A 19,005-nucleotide genomic window follows, 5' to 3' on the forward strand; every position below is an offset into this window, starting at 1 on the left:
AAAGTAAACTTAGACGGCATCGAAATTCTCAAAAACAGACATTACACTACAAAACGTTTTTGCGGAGATCCGCAAAATTTTCACTTTATTAGAGGACAAAGTCCTCGTAACGGTGATTAATACGAACTTGACATATGACCTTACCAAAACTGTGAGCCTGATTTTAGTCTGACAAAAAAGTAAACTTGTAATACCAAATAAGGATCTTTACCAGTTTCGTATCAAAATCAAAATATTCATAGCTCGCATCTTACAATCTGCCTTTAACAAGTCCTTAAAATAATTATATGAAAGCTTTGCCTGTTTTTAAACAAAATCCAAAAAAAAATGTAAGAAAATTAAGTAATACAAATTAACTATATTTTATCCATTTGGAAAATCAAGTCATAGAAGTACTAAGTATTTAATTACATTGCATTTTCTATATCGGGCCATTTGATCAACACGGGCAGCAATATCAAGCCCGAAAGCTGTGCTCGAGGGTTGATGCAAAGGGCGATATGTAACAATGCATTGTTATAATCGCGTAATCACATAATTAAATCTCTGCATTGATATTTCAAGGAACACTTTGAAAGTGAAGTCTTCATAATAATAATATTATGAAAACATTTTTTGATTTACATTTAGAGCGTTACTGCCTATACTGATGGCGTTACAATTTACGACGGGAGTTATCAGCACGGGAATGATAATGCCTTGCAACTTCCAGTGTTATCAAAGGAGCAGAAACGCCAATATCACTTCCAAATAATTGAGAAACAAGGTTTTATCCATATAAAAGATAAAACTAAATAATCGTATTTGACATGATGTATTCGATTCTACTCTTAGAATAAGAATCATTAATGGTTTAAAAAACATGCGAGTCTTCTACACTGCACGTCATTGCCTTATTGATCAACCTAATATATTACACAATATTACATCTGGAGTTATATATAACGGCAAAACATTTGATATACTTGTGTAATTTTGATATGTGTAGGGTTAGTAAGTTGTTGCCAATTTTAGTTAAAATAATCAACAATTTGTAAAGTCAACGAAATAGAATTACAGTCATCTTTGAACTATGAATCTCATATTTTTGGTAACATTTGTTCTAATTTCGTCTTTCGGTTACAAAAGAAATAAAGATGTAACAAAGAAGAATGAAAATCATTAAGACATTCTGCATGTTCTATTGTTAAGTATGAGGATGATAACCCAATAAACACACGATGTGCTTGTATTGCATGTTTAGTTGTTAGTGTCGTATTCGACAATTTGTAAAACGATGTCTAAAATGAGACTAGTGTAGGTGACAGTGGAACGGGAACAGGTCTAAGTTACTACTATTCAATAGGATGACACATGTCTTAAATATATGAAATAAAGGTGTGCCTTCATGTTTTCTAGTACCAATATTTTGTAAACTAATCATAAATCGACATATCTAATGAGTATTCTTTTTCAGGTTTTCATTCACGTTTTGTTGTAGTTTTTTAAATTTTTATCATAGTTGTATTTATTTTTCACAATGGAAATTATAGGTTATATACTTTCAGATCCGTAGATTTGGAGATCTTTTACACCTGAAGTACCAAAGTGTGACCTGAGCATATTGAAGGTGTTCAAAATCTTCATATCTTTGGTCATGAATATTTGTTACAAATTTATCCCCGACAATAGTCCAAAAATGTCTATTTCATTCTCAGAGGGTCAAAATCAGGCGACGTAAAAGTAATTTTTTTAATGATATTTTATTATACTGTTTCCAGTTTTAGAAAATAGGTTTTTATTCAAGTATAGGGATTTATCTTTGGTAGATACTGAAAATACTAGGTTGTATGGGTTGTTTCTTTGGACTTTGACAATCTTGTTCTTAGCGTTATATTTCATCGTTAATGCCGTCATAACTACATGACGTCGTAATTTGCATATACCATTGATAATTATTCTATTGTAATATAAGATTTATTTAAAATCATTCGAATGTACGTTTTTTATGTTGCTAGAAAATGTTTCAAGTGTTTTATCTAAAACACAAAAGTCAACAAGAAACATAATCTCCCGATATATTTGAAATGAATATTGTGTGATTTCTAAATAGTGCGTGACGTTCCGCGGGAAATGGTTAGTACTTTGTATGTATTATTTTAGTTACTTTATGTTCTTTGTTGTGTATTCCTGTTATCTATGTCTGGTATTTGTCCCTGGATTACATTTCTTTGATTACCGCTAGAACCGTGGTTCCCTTGATCAATCTTTCCACCCGGTTAAATGACCTAGCAACACACGGGAATATTAGATTTGTAAAGGCATGTTTCTAGTAGACCAAAATCCTATAGAATTACTAGTGTGGGGATTAAGACAGTTTAAATGCCGTGTAAAACGTGGTTTGACTGTTTAGTCAAAGCAAAAAATATAAATTCAAGTTCACAAAAAGTGTTTAGATGAATATAAGCGATTGTTGTGCAAATTTAACTGGTTTGATTATCTTTTCAATATTCCATGGATATTTAAGTTCCTGCTTTTCTTTCGCACTTTAATTAAGACGCCTGGCCAATCTTTGCTAACGTACACTATTGGATTATTAAAAGTTCTTAAGGAAATGTGATTTTTTTTTAAATGGATATATTTTAATATCTTGTTCCTTGTTTTTCATATTTTCCTATATTTTGATTCAAAACTGTTCTGTTAAAAACTGTAATTGATTTACATTAAAGATCGATGCCTTTTAATGTTTTTATATATTATTTGACAATTACTTTACAAATCTTCATTCATATAAATCAATGTAATATACCTTACAACTGAAACCGTTGCATTTGATTCCATACGGTTTGCGTGCAGGATGCGAATATTAACCAACCGATCTCGACCAAATCATGATTAACCAAGACAACAAAATTGTAAATATATAACGAATAGCGGGAAATTTTCGCGAGGTACTCAATGTCGCTATATTCGCGAAAATAAAAGTTCGCCAAATTTACGGTCAGATATTTTACAGTAAACTCCTGTAAATCATATATATATGGACACATAAATAAAGACCGCGAAAAATGTTCTACATTTATTAATAGAGCAAATCGCGAGATTTAGTCCCACAAAAAATGCCCCCTTTACAACAAGACCATCGCTTAAATGAAACACAGAGGAATCAAACTTAAGTTGAACACAAAAACATAAACTTGATTACATTACCCATTCTATCTCGTTATAACTGAATATGTGAAGGAGTATTTCATCCCTTAATTTTTATATATTATAATGTTGATACCTAAATACAATAGATCACGTAAATATTATATTACATTGCTGTCTCTGCCTACCATATGCCCTCTGATAATCAACTTTGGTAGAATTTTATGAGTCGCCAAATGATCTGAGTGCTCTTGGCTTTTTAGAAATTAAATAAATCCAGAGTATCTGATAGCACCAGACCTATCTAGTAGTCATTTAACTGACCATCGTAAAGTCTTCATATGGGATTACATTTAGACGAATAGGAGGAAAATCAATGGTTAACTTCTTATACTTGCCTTTAGGAGATAGACCTAGGATAAGGGACACAACTCTTACAAATCATTGGAACGTTTATATTCAGCATTTCACATCAATCTCATGTTATCACCATTGAAACTGAATTCATTCTGTTTCAAATGAAAGCTTGATAGGTTTTCGTGAAATTGAATATGATACAAGCATATCACTGATTTCAAGAGTTGTGTCCCTTACCCAAGGTCTATCTTCGTAAGTAAAGATACACCGCATGGAGGAGGTTTTGATAGTTTGTTGGTTTTGATGTTCGTGAAAATTTTGTAGACAATCTAGTCTATGCCGATTTTATTTACATGAAGAGATTTGAAATCCTTAACAATCACAATAAGATTATCCCAATTTACTAATGTGATATCAAGAGAAACAATGGTTTAAAAAAATCCTAGTTACAATACAAATATGATACAGAAACTAAATTTTAAAACAAAACACACATGATTTACATTTAAAACATCCCTAAAAAGTCAATAAGCTACCAAAATGAATTTCCAGAACCTCTATCTGCTTTGAAATGTGACAAAAAAACTGTTATAAGCATCAGCAAAAAGAATATCGCTGTATCAAAACAGACACAATTAAGAGATATGCAAATCCAATCGAATTAAGAAAAAAAATCAAAGAAATTCCATTTTATCATTGTTTTACCAGGGGATGGGCATTTATTTCGCACTGTTTTACTTCGAAAAGTAGCGAGAGATTACATTTACGACACAAATGGCCAGCGCCTGGTAAAAAAAAACCGATAAAATTGAGTTTCCGTGATTTATTTTGATTCTAATAGGACTAGTGTCACCATATTTTTAATAGACGCAGCCTATGAGTTGCACGAAATGTTGGTCATGTGTTTATCACTGTTTTACCATTGCTATGGTCTAAAGAGCTTTAAAGCTATTAGAACTACATAGCAGGAAACAGGGACAATCAACATACACAATGAAGATAAATAAAAAACAAACTACAAATACAAAAGTTAATTAATCTACGGACAAAACAAGACAGCATAAAACAAACAAAAAAAAGACCGAAAGAAAAAAGAAAAAAAAACTCATAAGAACACCAATAACACCGGAGGTGACATCCGGTGCTCTGCAAAAGTAAACAATAATTGCTTTTTCGGAAATAATTGGCTATAACTTTATCTGTTTAGTATATAATGATTCATGCTTAATTTGTATTTGACCATTCCGTTATTCCTTTTTAATAAATTGGCAAAGAACCTTTGGTGTTATGAAATGGTCTTTCACATCTTACTGCAACAGCGTTAGCATATTTGTTAGCTTATACATGTTCATGCTAATATTGATACGATTGTAGTTTGTAAATAACAAACATGACTTCTTTTTTTTTTATAAAAAAAACTTTTTTGATCCAATAAATTTTGAATTTAATCTTTATTGCCACAATCATTCAACATGAAAATAAATACAACAATGCACCAACATAATTGTCAAACGACCATATCATATCACAATATCAACTTAGGTAAATAGCGTATTAAGATAGAACGAAATTTGTTTATGACATTAATCAGACTGAACATTTATTTCTTCGTCACTTGACGAACACACCGAAAGTTCTTCATTACTGTCCTGATCAAGTTCATCATGAACAACAATGTCACTATCGGTCTGTTCATGATCGTCTTTTGATTTTACATCGGATTCACACGAACCATCTGATTTTATATCATCATGTCGAGCATGTACCCTACGATGTCTTTCTAAATTACTCTTATGGCTTGTTGCGTAATCACAAATTGAGCATACGAAGTCTTTTTGTCCGTTATGTACCGATAGATGACGTTTCAGCAATGCCTTCCGACAGAATCGTCGTCCACAATAAAAACAAGTGTAGCCGTGATAGTGGAAAATCATAGCGTGTTCACGTAGGGACGCTTTAGTATTAAAAAGTATTCCACAACACTCCAAAAGCTTGGAACACGTTTGATGCATTGTAAGCATATGCCGCTTCAGGTTATTTCTTCGATCTGTTGTGTACCGACACTGTGGACATGGAAACAGTTTACGACCAATAGATATCTGCTGGGACACATTCTCCGAATAATTAACATTGTTTCCTTTGACACTTGAACTTATATCTGTTCCAGTAAATTTGGTAGCAAAAGATTCCACAGATAAATTTAACGGAGCGCCCCCTATAGGGAATGGTGGCCGTGGTATAGGAAAATGACCTGTTGATAATTGTGGTGGTGGAAATGAGTGAGCAGGAGTATCTAGAAGCTTCATGCTGCTTTCCTGTCGAAGTCGTTTGATATGTTCAGTTACTGCTAGACTATACGGCGACATAGCAATGGATGAATCTAAAGCCGACTCAGTTTGACCATTGTCTCCAAACTTCAATGGCGACGGCCGTAAACATCCATTTAAAGAGGCGCAATGTGTAGCAAGCCTGTGAAGGTCAAACGTCGTTGGCTGACCATATATTGGTATTGGCCTAAAATTAATAAGATGGTGAAAATACATGCCAATAACAAAATCAAATGTAACAAAATAGAAAGATATTGACCCCTGGTGTTCCAATTTGAGTAAACTTAGACTTGTTCTTTCTACTTCTTCTTTTCGACATATATTACATCAAATTATATTGCAAATAATAACAATATGTTACTGCATTCATTCCGCCAACACTACCTCTTTTTCAACAGTAGGTGCACATTATTAATTTATTATAAAGTTTCTCCAAGCTGTCTTTTTTGTAGACCGAGAAGAAAGTATTCAATACTGAAGACAATACTGCTCGGCGCTTATGTTTAGAAGAAAAGGTAAAAAAATACTATTTACTGGTAACATTTCGAACAAAAGGGGAAAGGAATTATATCATCAGATTGAGACATCTAAAACTGATAAGTGTTCATCTTGTTATATATTGTTTCTTATTAAACGAGATTTTGTTTCTTCATATATTTTTGTGCATTCTATTTTAACAAGTGGAAATTTCTGTCATTTCACAAAGCTACGAAGACGACTTGGAGTACTCGAATATTTACGCAAAAATCATGTAGCATGTTTTTGTATCCTATTCTACTATATAGACTTTCCTTTCGACTGTTTCTATAGACTGATGTACGAGTTGATCTGTTAGGTATTTTTGTTCTTACCGTTTATTGTGTATTATGAGAAACTTAAATACAATTAGGTATGCATATATTGAGTTCAAATAAATGCATGTATTTTCTATGAGAAATGTATACTTTTATAACAATTGTAAATTAATATTTTTAAAATAAAATCGCATGTTCGTTCATTTAAAGATCATGCCTATGTATGTGTGACAATTAAGATGCAAAATAGAACAAAACATATACTCCAGCTATTCTTTAAAAAAAAAAATTATGAACACTTAATGGCCATAAACTAGATTTATTTATTTGTAATTATTATAAAGCATTTTTTTAGAGTATATGCTATGCGTTACTCTTTTAAAACTGCTTTCAATTATTTTGTAAAAGAACACTGAACTGGCACAGTCATTTAGTATATTATTATTTTATCCGCAATTTATCCAAAATGAAAAAAAATTGTATTCAGTGCATTAAAACTTTATAATATAACATTACCTATTTCTTATATATATTTATTTATCTTAACGGACCAAAAGCCGTCGAAAAATATATTATTTATCATTTGCTGGCAGGTTTTGTCAAGTCAAATCCTTTTATAAGGAGTTAAAATATCTAGAATTTCACTAAATCAGTTTTGAGCTGTTATCGTTTAGAGAAACTGCATTATTAATAAGCTAAAGGTATCTGTTTCGACTAGATAGCACTTTAATGAAGTTGATTTGATGAGTTTTATTGCAATGAGTGAGTTGAGATACGGGAGTTCTCAATCGTTAGTCTAGAATATGTCATTAAATTTGCATGATTTGAGCTCACCTTGACTATTTTTGTCGTTTCAGGTATAGGGCATCATTGAATTCTACACATACGGACTAAAACGATTTTTAATTCCATGTTGGATTCGATGGTAACAGAGGAAAACAAGGCCATAGTAACCACAGATTAATTAAATTCAATTAAATCCATAAAATGAGTAAACATGCCCGTACAATGTGATTACCTCCGTGTTCCTGCAATATAGGTTTTTTGTCGGAACTAAACTGGAATATAATAACCAAACTTTATAGATTTTTTAAACACTATTATCAAGGAAAACATTTATATTCCAACAGAACAGCTTTACTCGTCCTTGATGTAATTTGAACTCAAATTTTAAATACTTTACTGTTGCATTAGATGGTAATATGAAGACTTTAAGATTAAAAAAAAACAAACTATAAAACACTCGCATATGAATACCACTGATCAAAACATATCAAAACGTCAGGTAAAAGACATAGAAATGTTGAATGCAAACAACGGCGATATTCCATTTCAATTTTCATATCAAATGAAACACTTGAAAGAGTAATCAAAGGAACCAAGGTTATATCGGTAATCAAAAGAATGTAATCCAGGGACAAAGACCAGACATGGAAAACAGACATACACAACAAAGAACATCAAGTAACTAAAATCATACATACAAAGTAACAAAAGCAAATGTGCAACTCGGACTCCACTAAAAACTGGGTGCATGGACCACGTGCACCGGTAGGGTAAGCGTCCTCTGCTTTTCTAGAAACACCCGCCGAGTTGCTCATAAAAAGTCAAATCCGGGGTAGACAAACGAGGAAAGGAAACCTATGACCCGTTGAATAAATCAGTTTTCATGGTGCAGATGGATACACCATAACGATCCACGAGTTCATGATGACGACCATAAAACTTCTGTAGTAAATTGTAAATTCATGTGAATTGAATTGTCTATTTTAATGTTACTCCATGATTCAATGGACATGCCAATAGGTTTACAATATATATAACGATTTCAATTTCAGTACTTTTCTAATTGTCATACTTTGCACGAATCATCCTTGATGCCATTATATATATATTATCTTTCTTCCGGTGTTTATTTCCATGTAACAAATTGTAATATTTTAGTAGCAAATACAACTGACTGACTTAGAATATACCAACTTTGTGAAAACAAACAACGTAAACATAAAATATATGGCTGACATCATGACCATAGCAATACAGTTTTGATATGATGACTTTATAAAGGATCACTATCACATATTCTTCCTGATAAAAAACACAAGAATGCCAAATTTAAAAGAAACAACCACTTGAAAATCACTTTTCAACTTATCAATAGATTAGCAATTCACGCTGCAAGTATCGAAAAATAGTTTGTGTATTACGAAATAACTACACAAATCAAATCCTTATTTTTTCTTAGAGGAATGAATGGTTAACCCATGGACAATAGTCATATTTATCAGTACTTTACCATTTCATTCGATGTATTTATTCAATCTCTGAAAACCTGACACAATTTGGAATAGACGAGACTTCAAACAAACGACTTGCAAGGAATTATATTTTCTTATTCCAGATTTTGTATAAATATTTTCTCGTTTGTTTGTTTTTGTTTTTGTTATGTAAACTTTGAAGATTAAAAAGCAAAATTATCATTTAATCGATGCACAATTAGGAATAATTTGGTATATCATGATGACATTGATTAATAATATGTTTCAATAATATGACAGTTAAAAGATACATGTATCTTTGAAGGAAAACAATATTTTGGTATTGAATCAAAACGTACTGTTTTGGTAACATATACTATTATAAGAGTAACCAAGATTTTAGTGTAAATCAAGAGTATAAGGAAATGCGCTGTTGGAAGTTATTTCAACATGATGTTAGATAAGACAGCCTTCTACAAGAAATGTCTTAATATTTTAACTTTATAAAATAATATTTTAAATATTCAAATATAAATTTGTACCCTAAATGCAAATGTTGTGTTCCCACGTGTTGCAGGTCAATTATTTGCCACAAGAATGTGTCTGGTATGTGTTGCTTTCTTGGATATTCTATGTTTATCTTCAGTCTAATTTTGCTCTCATATAAGTTCAATTCAACATTTTGGATTTTGTTTTGTGCGCTATCTTTAACAGATCAGTTGCACTTCATTATTTTACTTATTACTTACAGATTTGTTCCTTTCAACTTATGTTTGAAAAAAATAAATTCAATCGTTATCAGACAAAACGAAATGAAAGCAAATTAAATTATGACACTTGATAATTTATTATTGCAAATATAATATATTTTTTGCATTTCACTTCCTTTTGTGACGTTTGATAGAAATGTAATTTAATACACGAAACATCCGTTAATATTATTGAACTTTTAACTTATATTCAATAACGGGCTTGTAAATAATATCATGATGTTTTATAAAAAAAATTGCAATGTCTAAAAAGGGAAATATGGGAAATTTTAATAGCTAAAAAGCACTTTACCGTAGCTGGGAACAGCAATAAACGTTCTATGTGCAAAATGATAGAAGACTAAAGGACGTTTAAGTAACCGAAAATTATTACATGTCTACTGAATGAGGAGCATAACTAATTTAACCAGATTATGACAACTTGTAATGTTTATACACACGAGTAGGAGTATATATTATGATTTTTATGATTATTTTTTTCTGGCAAAATCGCAACATATGTCGTTTTGGTACACCGTTTATAAATATATAATCACAAAACTGTATATTTGGTTCAATTATGAATGTATATTTATTTATAATAAAACCAACATTTACCTTTTATAAAAACATCTGAAACTTTTAAAATCATTTCAATGGTACACTTGAATAGGTATATCTACATATGTCTTAATTTCCATTGTTTCAAAATTTTCTAAAACGTTTTCCGCTTTTGTTATATTTCTATGAATCCCTATTTCAGTATATTGTGAAAACTTATCATTCTTTAAAATCGAAATTATATATATATAAAAAAAAAAAAGATGACCTGCTTTTTCTGATTTCAACTTATAAAATTTTATTAATCTAATATTAAATAAGTACCTGAAGGGCGTAGGATAAACGAATAAGGAAGCAGCGTCCATCTTCTGAATTCTCAGCTCGTTAAAAGTGACACAACATTTGATTCGTAACACTTAAAACCAATGGATCACTTTGAACGGAATAAATTTTCCTAGCAATACAGAAAATGTCAAGTCAAGTGTTTCCAGATTTCAGTTCTTAAGCTAATATAGAAACCACAGTACTCAATAAAGGAGATATTCTGTTGTGATTAGTCCGGGTTAATCCACCCAATCAAAAGACAATAAATATCACGTGATATTCAGTATACAAACATGAGTAATGGCGCATAAAATAACCATAAAAGACTGTATTTGATACCGGTTAAAATAGGCGTGGTTTAAACGCTGGTAAATCATTTTCTTTAATTTTCTACTTCTATTACTTTATTCTGCATTAGCGATCTGAAAATTCTTTTGAGCTATGATACTACTGGAACCGAATAAAATACATCGTGCGTATTTAATTTCTTTGTTTATTAAGTTTTTGAAATGTTGATTCAAAACATTTCGGAATGACTTTACTTAAAACTTTTTTTTCAATTGAAAACATTGTTTGGTTTTCCTCAGAAATATTAGTACATATAAAATCACTTCATTTCTAATGGAAATATTGATCATTAATAGATTTGGTATGATGTTTTTATCAAACATGTGAAATTACGTAAAGGTTGACGAATTTATCTCAGATTTATGCCAAGCAGTATTCAAAGCATCTGTAAGTAGCGAACAGAAATTTTAAAAAATATATATACATTTAAATTACAATTAGTATAGACATAACATAGAAAGAAAAAAGTTAAATTGAAATTGATTCTAGAAAAAGTTGTTTTCCTTTTTTATGAATGTTTTCATCAATTTCAAAATAAATATACGTTTCCACTTTTGTGGTACATAACTTGAAAGTTTAAATTAAATTATGTGTATTTTTATTTAAAGGAATGTTAAATTAGACCAGAAAAAAACCAAAGGAAGTGTGTTTTTTTTTTGTTTTTTTTCTAAATACCTTATAAATAATTTTAACTATTATTCTTTAATGTGCATGTAACAACTTTTGTGGAATTTAGCTCATTAATGTTCAGAGCAACTATCAAAATTCGGATGTCAAGGACAAAACTAATATTAAATATAACATTATCATTTTATTTTTTTTATGATAATATTTATTTTAATTCAGAAAGGATCCTCTTCATTTGAATCATTTTAAAACTGAAAAAGATAACATTTATCTTTTATTATTTTATGAGGATATGAAACTCGTAAACAATTTCGGAAATGGTTGAATTTTGTTAAAAAACCAACATTTTACAGACAAACGACGCCTTTGAGAGGTTGGAGAGTTTTCAAAATTGAAATTTTTAATTTTCCTTAATGTTTACATAAATGACCTTTCCGATGCTCGTTGCCCTTTGGGAACAATTTTACTCTTCCTAACTCCATTGTTACTATATAAAGTAGTGTATCTCAGATTAACATCGACTCAGTAGGAACCATAATATAACTCGTGTCAGTTACACCAATGTGGCGCGAACAATATATTGAAATTCATATACTCTGCATGAAACATTAAATCATCTGTATGTAGACTGTCATAAATATGTTTGGAAGACGGAAATTTCTTTGTAAAGAAATAATGTATATAAACTACATCGGCGCCTGAATAAATCTAAAAATGTTTTTTTTTACATTTAAAATGCTGGGTTTTATTACATCTAAATTAAATATATGGGATGTATACCATTTACGTAATTAATTATGAATACAAAATACGTCTTTCAAATAAAGAAACATATAGTGCACGTTTATATATACCCTAATTATATTGATCTCAAAATAAAGTTGTTATACATAACAGTTACAATTGACTGCTTAAATGTTATATAGGACAGTTGCTTTTCTATTGGAGTAAGGATATTACAATGTTTGAAAATCCTTATATGTAAGAATTGACAAACATTTACTTGGAAATTGATGAGTCAACGAAAGAAATCTTAGATATTGTAAGTACAAACAATAGCTAAAATATATCCATCTAGTCGATTCAAAAACATCCGCGAATGAGTAATCTTTCAGTGACCCATTTGCTACATAATAAACAATACAGGACAAGAAAAATCAGTTCCAAGACATAACCTTGCAGTAGACAGCATCCAACGATTCCCTTCAGTAACTAGTTTACGTTGTTTTGTTGATAGATGTGAGTTATTGAATATTTTCTTTGTAACAAGTTTTGACTACTTCCCTTGTGAAGTGAATTCTGTAATTTCACTCTCGGAAAGTCTCCCGTCAAAATATCACAACGTTTAATATTGTGATGTACGTTTATTTGACGCCACTGATGATTTGAATATGAATTGTCGTATCACAAATTTTAAAATTGATTTGAAAATAGCAATAACATTTTGACAAAATCTATATAATAAATAGAATAATCATAGTGATTGTTGTGAATAACGAAAATAAAATTACTCGCACACTCGCCAACTCTTGACATTCGTCGGTACTCGTAATCATAATTTGTGTTATTTACTCTTTCCAATTAATTATCCTGCTATAAATAATATTTTTAAAACCATTAAAGACTGGATTTATTACACAATCAATTTCCACTATTTTTTCTTTATTTGAAGGAACAATGATTTTCTTTATACTATCATCTATAATATGTTAAGGTTTGTGACGTATTTGATTGTTTTTAAATCATTAGGATTTTGAATATGTTTATTCGATGACACCTACTACTAGCATGTTGACGTACAGCTTGTTACTGAATCACGTTTAATGGAATTAATAAGAAAGTGAGTCGATTCGTTTCATTAATAGTGAAGGGAAGTTATTCTGCTGCTATCAAAACAAAGCTAAGAAAAAAATATTTTAGACAATATCATTGGTTAAATGTTGCCTTCGTGGAACAAACTGTGGGTTGTAAACTCGAGAATTTAAACACTATATTTTTTTTTGCTTTAATATTCATATAAAAAATGTAAAAATACTTTTTAAAATTATATATATGTATATTTTTGGGCATCGAAGTAAACACATATCAATCATATATATTGTAACTTTCGATATGCAGAACACGTGTTTAAATATGTAACATCTCTTCAGCCTCAAAACATAGCATTGCTTTAACATCCTGAACGTAATAAATATGTATTTTGTTTGCTTGTATTTGATATTGACAATACAAACAAAATTAAAAAGATCAAACTTGATATTCTGACCATAAACTACATGTGTTAGTTTATGTGCGGTTTTCACAAAGTATTGAAAGTAAAGTTAAAAGTGAAACGAAATAAGTCAAATAATTGTGACAATAAACTTTTAAAGGAGAATATTATTAAATAAAGTATATTTCAATGTAAACGATTTGTTTTGTTTCCCTTATTTTTAGTTTTATGTGATTTTTTTCTTATTTGGTTCGTTACATGGTGAATGTAGATCATCTCTGTTTCATGTGGTAACGTTTTGAGGTTATGGTGTATTTGAATCATACCACTGCTGACGCTTCGGTATTTTTTGCCGATATTTATTGTCCATTAACGATTAGCATTTTGCAGGTTGTGGTGTAATACAGTGATAAATTTTTTTTGATAAATATTTTTTTTTCTTTCCGTTTTGGTTATTTTAGTTTTAGTTAGGTAAACGCATATTCTCGTGGTTGTTATTTCTCGCGGGTTCTTTAAAATGAATGGGTATAATTTTTTTGCGGTTTTAAAAATTTCCAAAAATTTAACTTCGAGGATATATTTATTCACTATTTTGCTCATCCAGAAAACAGCGAAAATTGGCATTACTGTAAACGTATTACCTTAAGCTGTAGCTAATTTACGCGGATTCTGTCAGGTGAAAACATTCAAGTGTATTTATGCGCGTGGTCTCAAAAAATGGTTAACGTTATACAGTGTTTAAAATCAATTTCGCGGGCACATTTATTTCGCGATTTTCTATCCAACGCGAAAATAGCGAGAATTAATACGTTTAAAGAAATTCATATTCGTTTTGTTCATGATTTGATTCATTCAACACGGGACTTACTGTGTAAGGTATTTGACAGTATACTTATACAAGCAAAATGTATTGAAATTTATAAAATTCATTTATATTATAGTTTACAAATATTTGTTTAACATATACACTTAAATAACCATAAGTTCATTTTAATACCAAAATGTGAAAGTAAGTTTTAAACAACGTTTCTGTGTTCCATCATACCTCTCAGATGGCAGCTGCATGAATACTTACAATTAAACGGGATTCTTGTACAGAGAGTTGATTAATACCCAAACTTGCAGGTGTGCTCGTATAAAATTCAGAGTACATGCAATGTTATACTGAATATTGACATCATAAAATAAAAGAGTATACCCAAACATGCATAAATTAAGTGTAAGTAATTTATGTGCACGTTTCATTAAGGAGAATGCACCGTACAATAAGACACTAAAGATTTTAACAATTTTGTATAGATTAACTCCTACATAATGGACAACCAAATTAACCGATAAACTCTAGGTAGTATTCAAAAGGAAACAAAGTCACACAAATGGCAATATCAAGGTAAGCACCAGAAATTTTGAAACAACCATACTGGTCCTTTCTTGGTACAGATATGTGTATTCCAAATATCTGAAAAACAGAAAGGTATGGAAAATCATCTTAAAAATTTCAGATCTCTCCAGAATCTAACTGATCGAGACCAAACATGAGGTTACCTTCTTGCATTCAACGTCATATGACCTGGGACAAATCTGAAGCGTTTATGGACCGAACTGTGCAAATATAGACCAACACAAATACATACAAGAACCCAATATGCCTGAAAATGACGGGACCAAGAACAAACTATAGACATATGCACATTGTGATGTATGTGTCTCTTAGAGCTCAATCTCACTATTACTTCAGTAGAAAAAAAGATACTCAGACAAGAAACAGATTATCATTTGTCAACATTTTTCACTACACGTAGGTTGAAACAATGAAAAGCAAAAGTACTAGAGTGTCAATAAAAAGAGGAAAGAGGGAATATCAGAGATGAGAAATACAGCCTCAAAAACGTGTTCGAGAACACTGGTACAAGGAAGAACAGGAAAACTAAAAAAACAAATAGGCACGGAGACGGGAAGTATGAACCAAAATAAAAGCAGGGGCTGCACTCAGTGTCTTCGAAATGATGAACAAAACGACCACCGTGCTGTATATATACCAAATTTCATGTTAATGGTTGGATAAGTTATTACTCTGTTTAGTTACCTAGATTTTAAGATAGAACTACAGATTATTATTTAACAACTCGCTGGCAGAATTATTTTTTTCTTAATTTACCTGTCCATCCATATGTTATACAAGCGGAATAGCGATGTGTAATTAGGCAAACACCAAAATGACATGTTTTGTTCGTTCCAAAAAGACGGCATTTTACTCCACACGTATGCACGTATGTTATTTTTGTCAGTGATGCTATGTTTAAAAACATTCATTTGACACAAATGAATTAACCAAAACGTCTGATAAATATATATTAAATTTCTAGCAAAATGCAAAAAAAACCATATCTTTCCGACACGTTTTCATACAAAACAGATTAACAATAACTAATCTATAAAGTATAGATAATTCCAGAATACTTCAGATAGAATAGAATTTCAATTACAAATGTATAATATTTCTGGTATTGTACTACATTAAACAAAGAAAACTAAGCCTCGAATATTTCAAATAAAAACAGTGGGCACATGTTGTGTGACTCTTCATAATGAATGCAAATAATTACATAAGTGAGCATTAAATATGTTATTAATATGTAAGTTTCAGTCTGCAAGGTGTTGGTAATTTCTCTAAGAAAAACAGGATGATTACAGATGTTTTAACTGGACATTCTTTGTGCTTTTATTTTTATTTTCGTTATTTTTTTTTTTTTATTTCATTACTTCTTTATTTTGTTTTGTTTTTGGTATTTCCGATACTTATTCCGTCCATTTAGCCCATTTCTAAAGTCAGTATTTCATAAATAAATACAATAGTATCTAAAAGTCCTCAATTGTATTCTAATAGAATGGTGTCCATGTAAAAACCAGGCAGTAGGTAACGCACTTATTTCTTGTTTCCAAACAATTTTCATCCATTTAACATCACAAATACATCAATGCTTAAACTTCCGGAGCACCTGATGTCATTCCCGTTTTGTTTGTTTGTTTTTTTTCGTGGGAGTACATATTGCAAGTAATTTAGTTTTTTTGTTTAACGTCGACTGTTGCTTCTCTTATCTTTAACTTTTTATATGTATTCTATTTTATTCGGTTCGCTACATTGTGTATGTAAATCGTATTTAAATTGGTTTCATGTGTTCACGTTTAGGCCATGTTTTTAGAATTTTGACCTATTTGAACTTTCCCACTGCTGACGTTTCGGCAATTATTTTTTTTTTACTTTTTGACATTTTTTTTCAAAGTTTAAAGTTGGTTTGTGACTAACTACAACGAAAAGGAAATAAACTACTTAGAAAACATTAAATTGCATCGAAAAAGAGAGATAGCTCTTTATTTTGTGCACAATTTGGCTGCTTTGTTAGGAAACTTTTAATCTTTTTCAACGTCATCCATTGTTGGTTTTTAAAGACGTTTTGACGTACATAACTTTTGTATGATATAAACATTACATTGGAACCAAAACCTCACTGGAAATGAATTTATATTGTGCCTCTTATATCATTGTATTTGCCTGATTTTTAATACGACAGCCTTTTAAAGTTAAATCTCTATTGGACCAATTCCGGTGCTCCTCCTACTCAACCACATTGTGGTTTCTGCATGTTAAATCTTCTTCTATATCTTCTTTCTTATTATCAATTATCACAATCATCGTGGTCTCGTTATACATGCACAGGAAACTGCACAGGTGTACCTTGGACTAGGGAGGATTATGTATTGGTTACATACAATATATTAATTACATTAAATTGTGATTGTCACGCAACTCCTGTTTGTTGATATTTTCTGATATCCCCAGGTGCATTATCCGAAACAGAGGCCATTGTATCTCCTTCGTCATTCCATTAGGACGACAAAAATATGACTTCTGTTTCGGAGACATTCAAAGATGCACACTTTTTTTAGCATTCTGATTCATTTGGCTTTATTTTCGTTGTAGGATACTTAAAATTTCCAGGATAAGTCTTTTTGCAAGGAAACGGGTACAATGCATTTGTTCTTCACATCGACGCATGCACAAATTTTATGAACAAATATGTCTTAAACACAAAAAATACTAAAATACTAATCATATTGATATTATACATTTCGATATGATGCTCACGTGTCTCAGAGTAACCTCTCATCTGTAGCATTAAAATAATATACATACGGATGTCTAAATCAAACTTTTGATTGTATACAACAAGTACTAAAAACCTAATCAATCGAAATGGGAACTCAAAAGTTAAATTGCGTAGTAACCAAAAGTTTACTACTGAAAATTAAAGCAAGATTGGATTTTTTATATTTGTTCCAAAATCTATTAAATTATATTGTTGTCTAACGACGGATAAAATTATGAGAATGTATGCTGTATAAGTAAACTCCCTAAATAAGTTTTGATTAGTTCCTGGCTGGATAACGTAGAAGGAATGTTGTAGTTACAATCCATGGGAAATCCTCAGACAAGACAGCACTGGGCACTCCAAAATTAAAACAATCGAAAAACGCAAAAGAAAAAAACCTAATTCTTAGTACAATGTAAAACGACAAATATTCCACAATTAGTATCGAGTTCAAAATATGTGTGAAAAAATAACTTCGATGTCACGTTAATGTCAAAACAACAGATTTACTGCATGTTTCATGCAGAGTTAGAAATTTTTTAAATAAAAGAATCAGTATCCATTTCATCGGGCTATTCATGAGGTGTTCAATATTTTACAAATAATTATAAGGGACTTAATTATGTGACAAATTAGATATGCATTGTCCTTTGAATTATTATTGAGATAACCACAAGCTGAAGAAACATGTCGAAATTTTATGAGTATTGTGATTTTTTATGGGAAGTAGTGACATTTCTAGATATCGAAAGTATGTTAATGTTTTGATATGGGTTTTAAACATGTATGGAACTTTCATGGTTGTGGAAAAACATTTTTTTTTTCTATTCTAATGTCATAAGCGTTCTAGAGCAGCTGTAAGTATGTTGCTTAAGTCTTCCGACATTCAATATCGTGTGTTGATTTAAGATCAAAACATAACTTGTGGGGATAGAAAGACACTTAAGGTCGAAATGAAAAAAAATTAGAAAAATAATTGAACGCGTTTTGCTTTTCAAAATTCAATTAAAATTTTGTTCCATTGAATGGTTCCCATGTGACGTGAATATAAGTAATTGATCGTTAGGTAAATTGCGAGTCTCTCTTAATAATATAACAATATAATAAATCACACAAACATATACACTTTGCAAAACAAAACATGAATGTGCAGTTGGTGCCACTGACA

General features: G+C 30.6%; 1 protein-coding gene across 1 annotated transcript; it reads right to left on the reverse strand.

The window, feature by feature from the left end:
- Nucleotides 1-4,918: 4,918 nt before the first annotated feature.
- On the reverse strand, nt 4,919-10,724 carry LOC148626408 (uncharacterized). The gene is made up of 2 exons (XM_088570375.1): nt 10,500-10,724; nt 4,919-6,000 (listed from the first exon to the last, which is right to left on the reverse strand). Exons 1-2 carry the CDS (start codon nt 10,538-10,540, stop codon nt 5,070-5,072), a joined length of 972 nt encoding a protein of 323 aa, XP_088426501.1. The 5' UTR covers nt 10,541-10,724; the 3' UTR covers nt 4,919-5,069.
- Nucleotides 10,725-19,005: the final 8,281 nt, after the last annotated feature.

Source organism: Perna viridis, chromosome 2, assembly GCF_037379345.1.
Source record: "Perna viridis isolate PV_CMFRI_1.1 ecotype Kerala chromosome 2, ASM3737934v1, whole genome shotgun sequence".
In the NCBI taxonomy this organism is placed as follows: Eukaryota; Metazoa; Mollusca; class Bivalvia; order Mytilida; family Mytilidae; genus Perna; species Perna viridis.

Excerpts from the sequence above, each read along its gene's own strand:
- LOC148626408 (XM_088570375.1), bottom strand. The coding sequence starts at position 10,540 with ATGGACGCTGCTTCCTTATTCGTTTATCCTACGCCCTTCAG. Across the intron at positions 6,001-10,499 it reads GTTTATCCTACGCCCTTCAG|GCCAATACCAATATATGGTC; the intron begins GTACTTATTTAA and ends TATTAATTTTAG.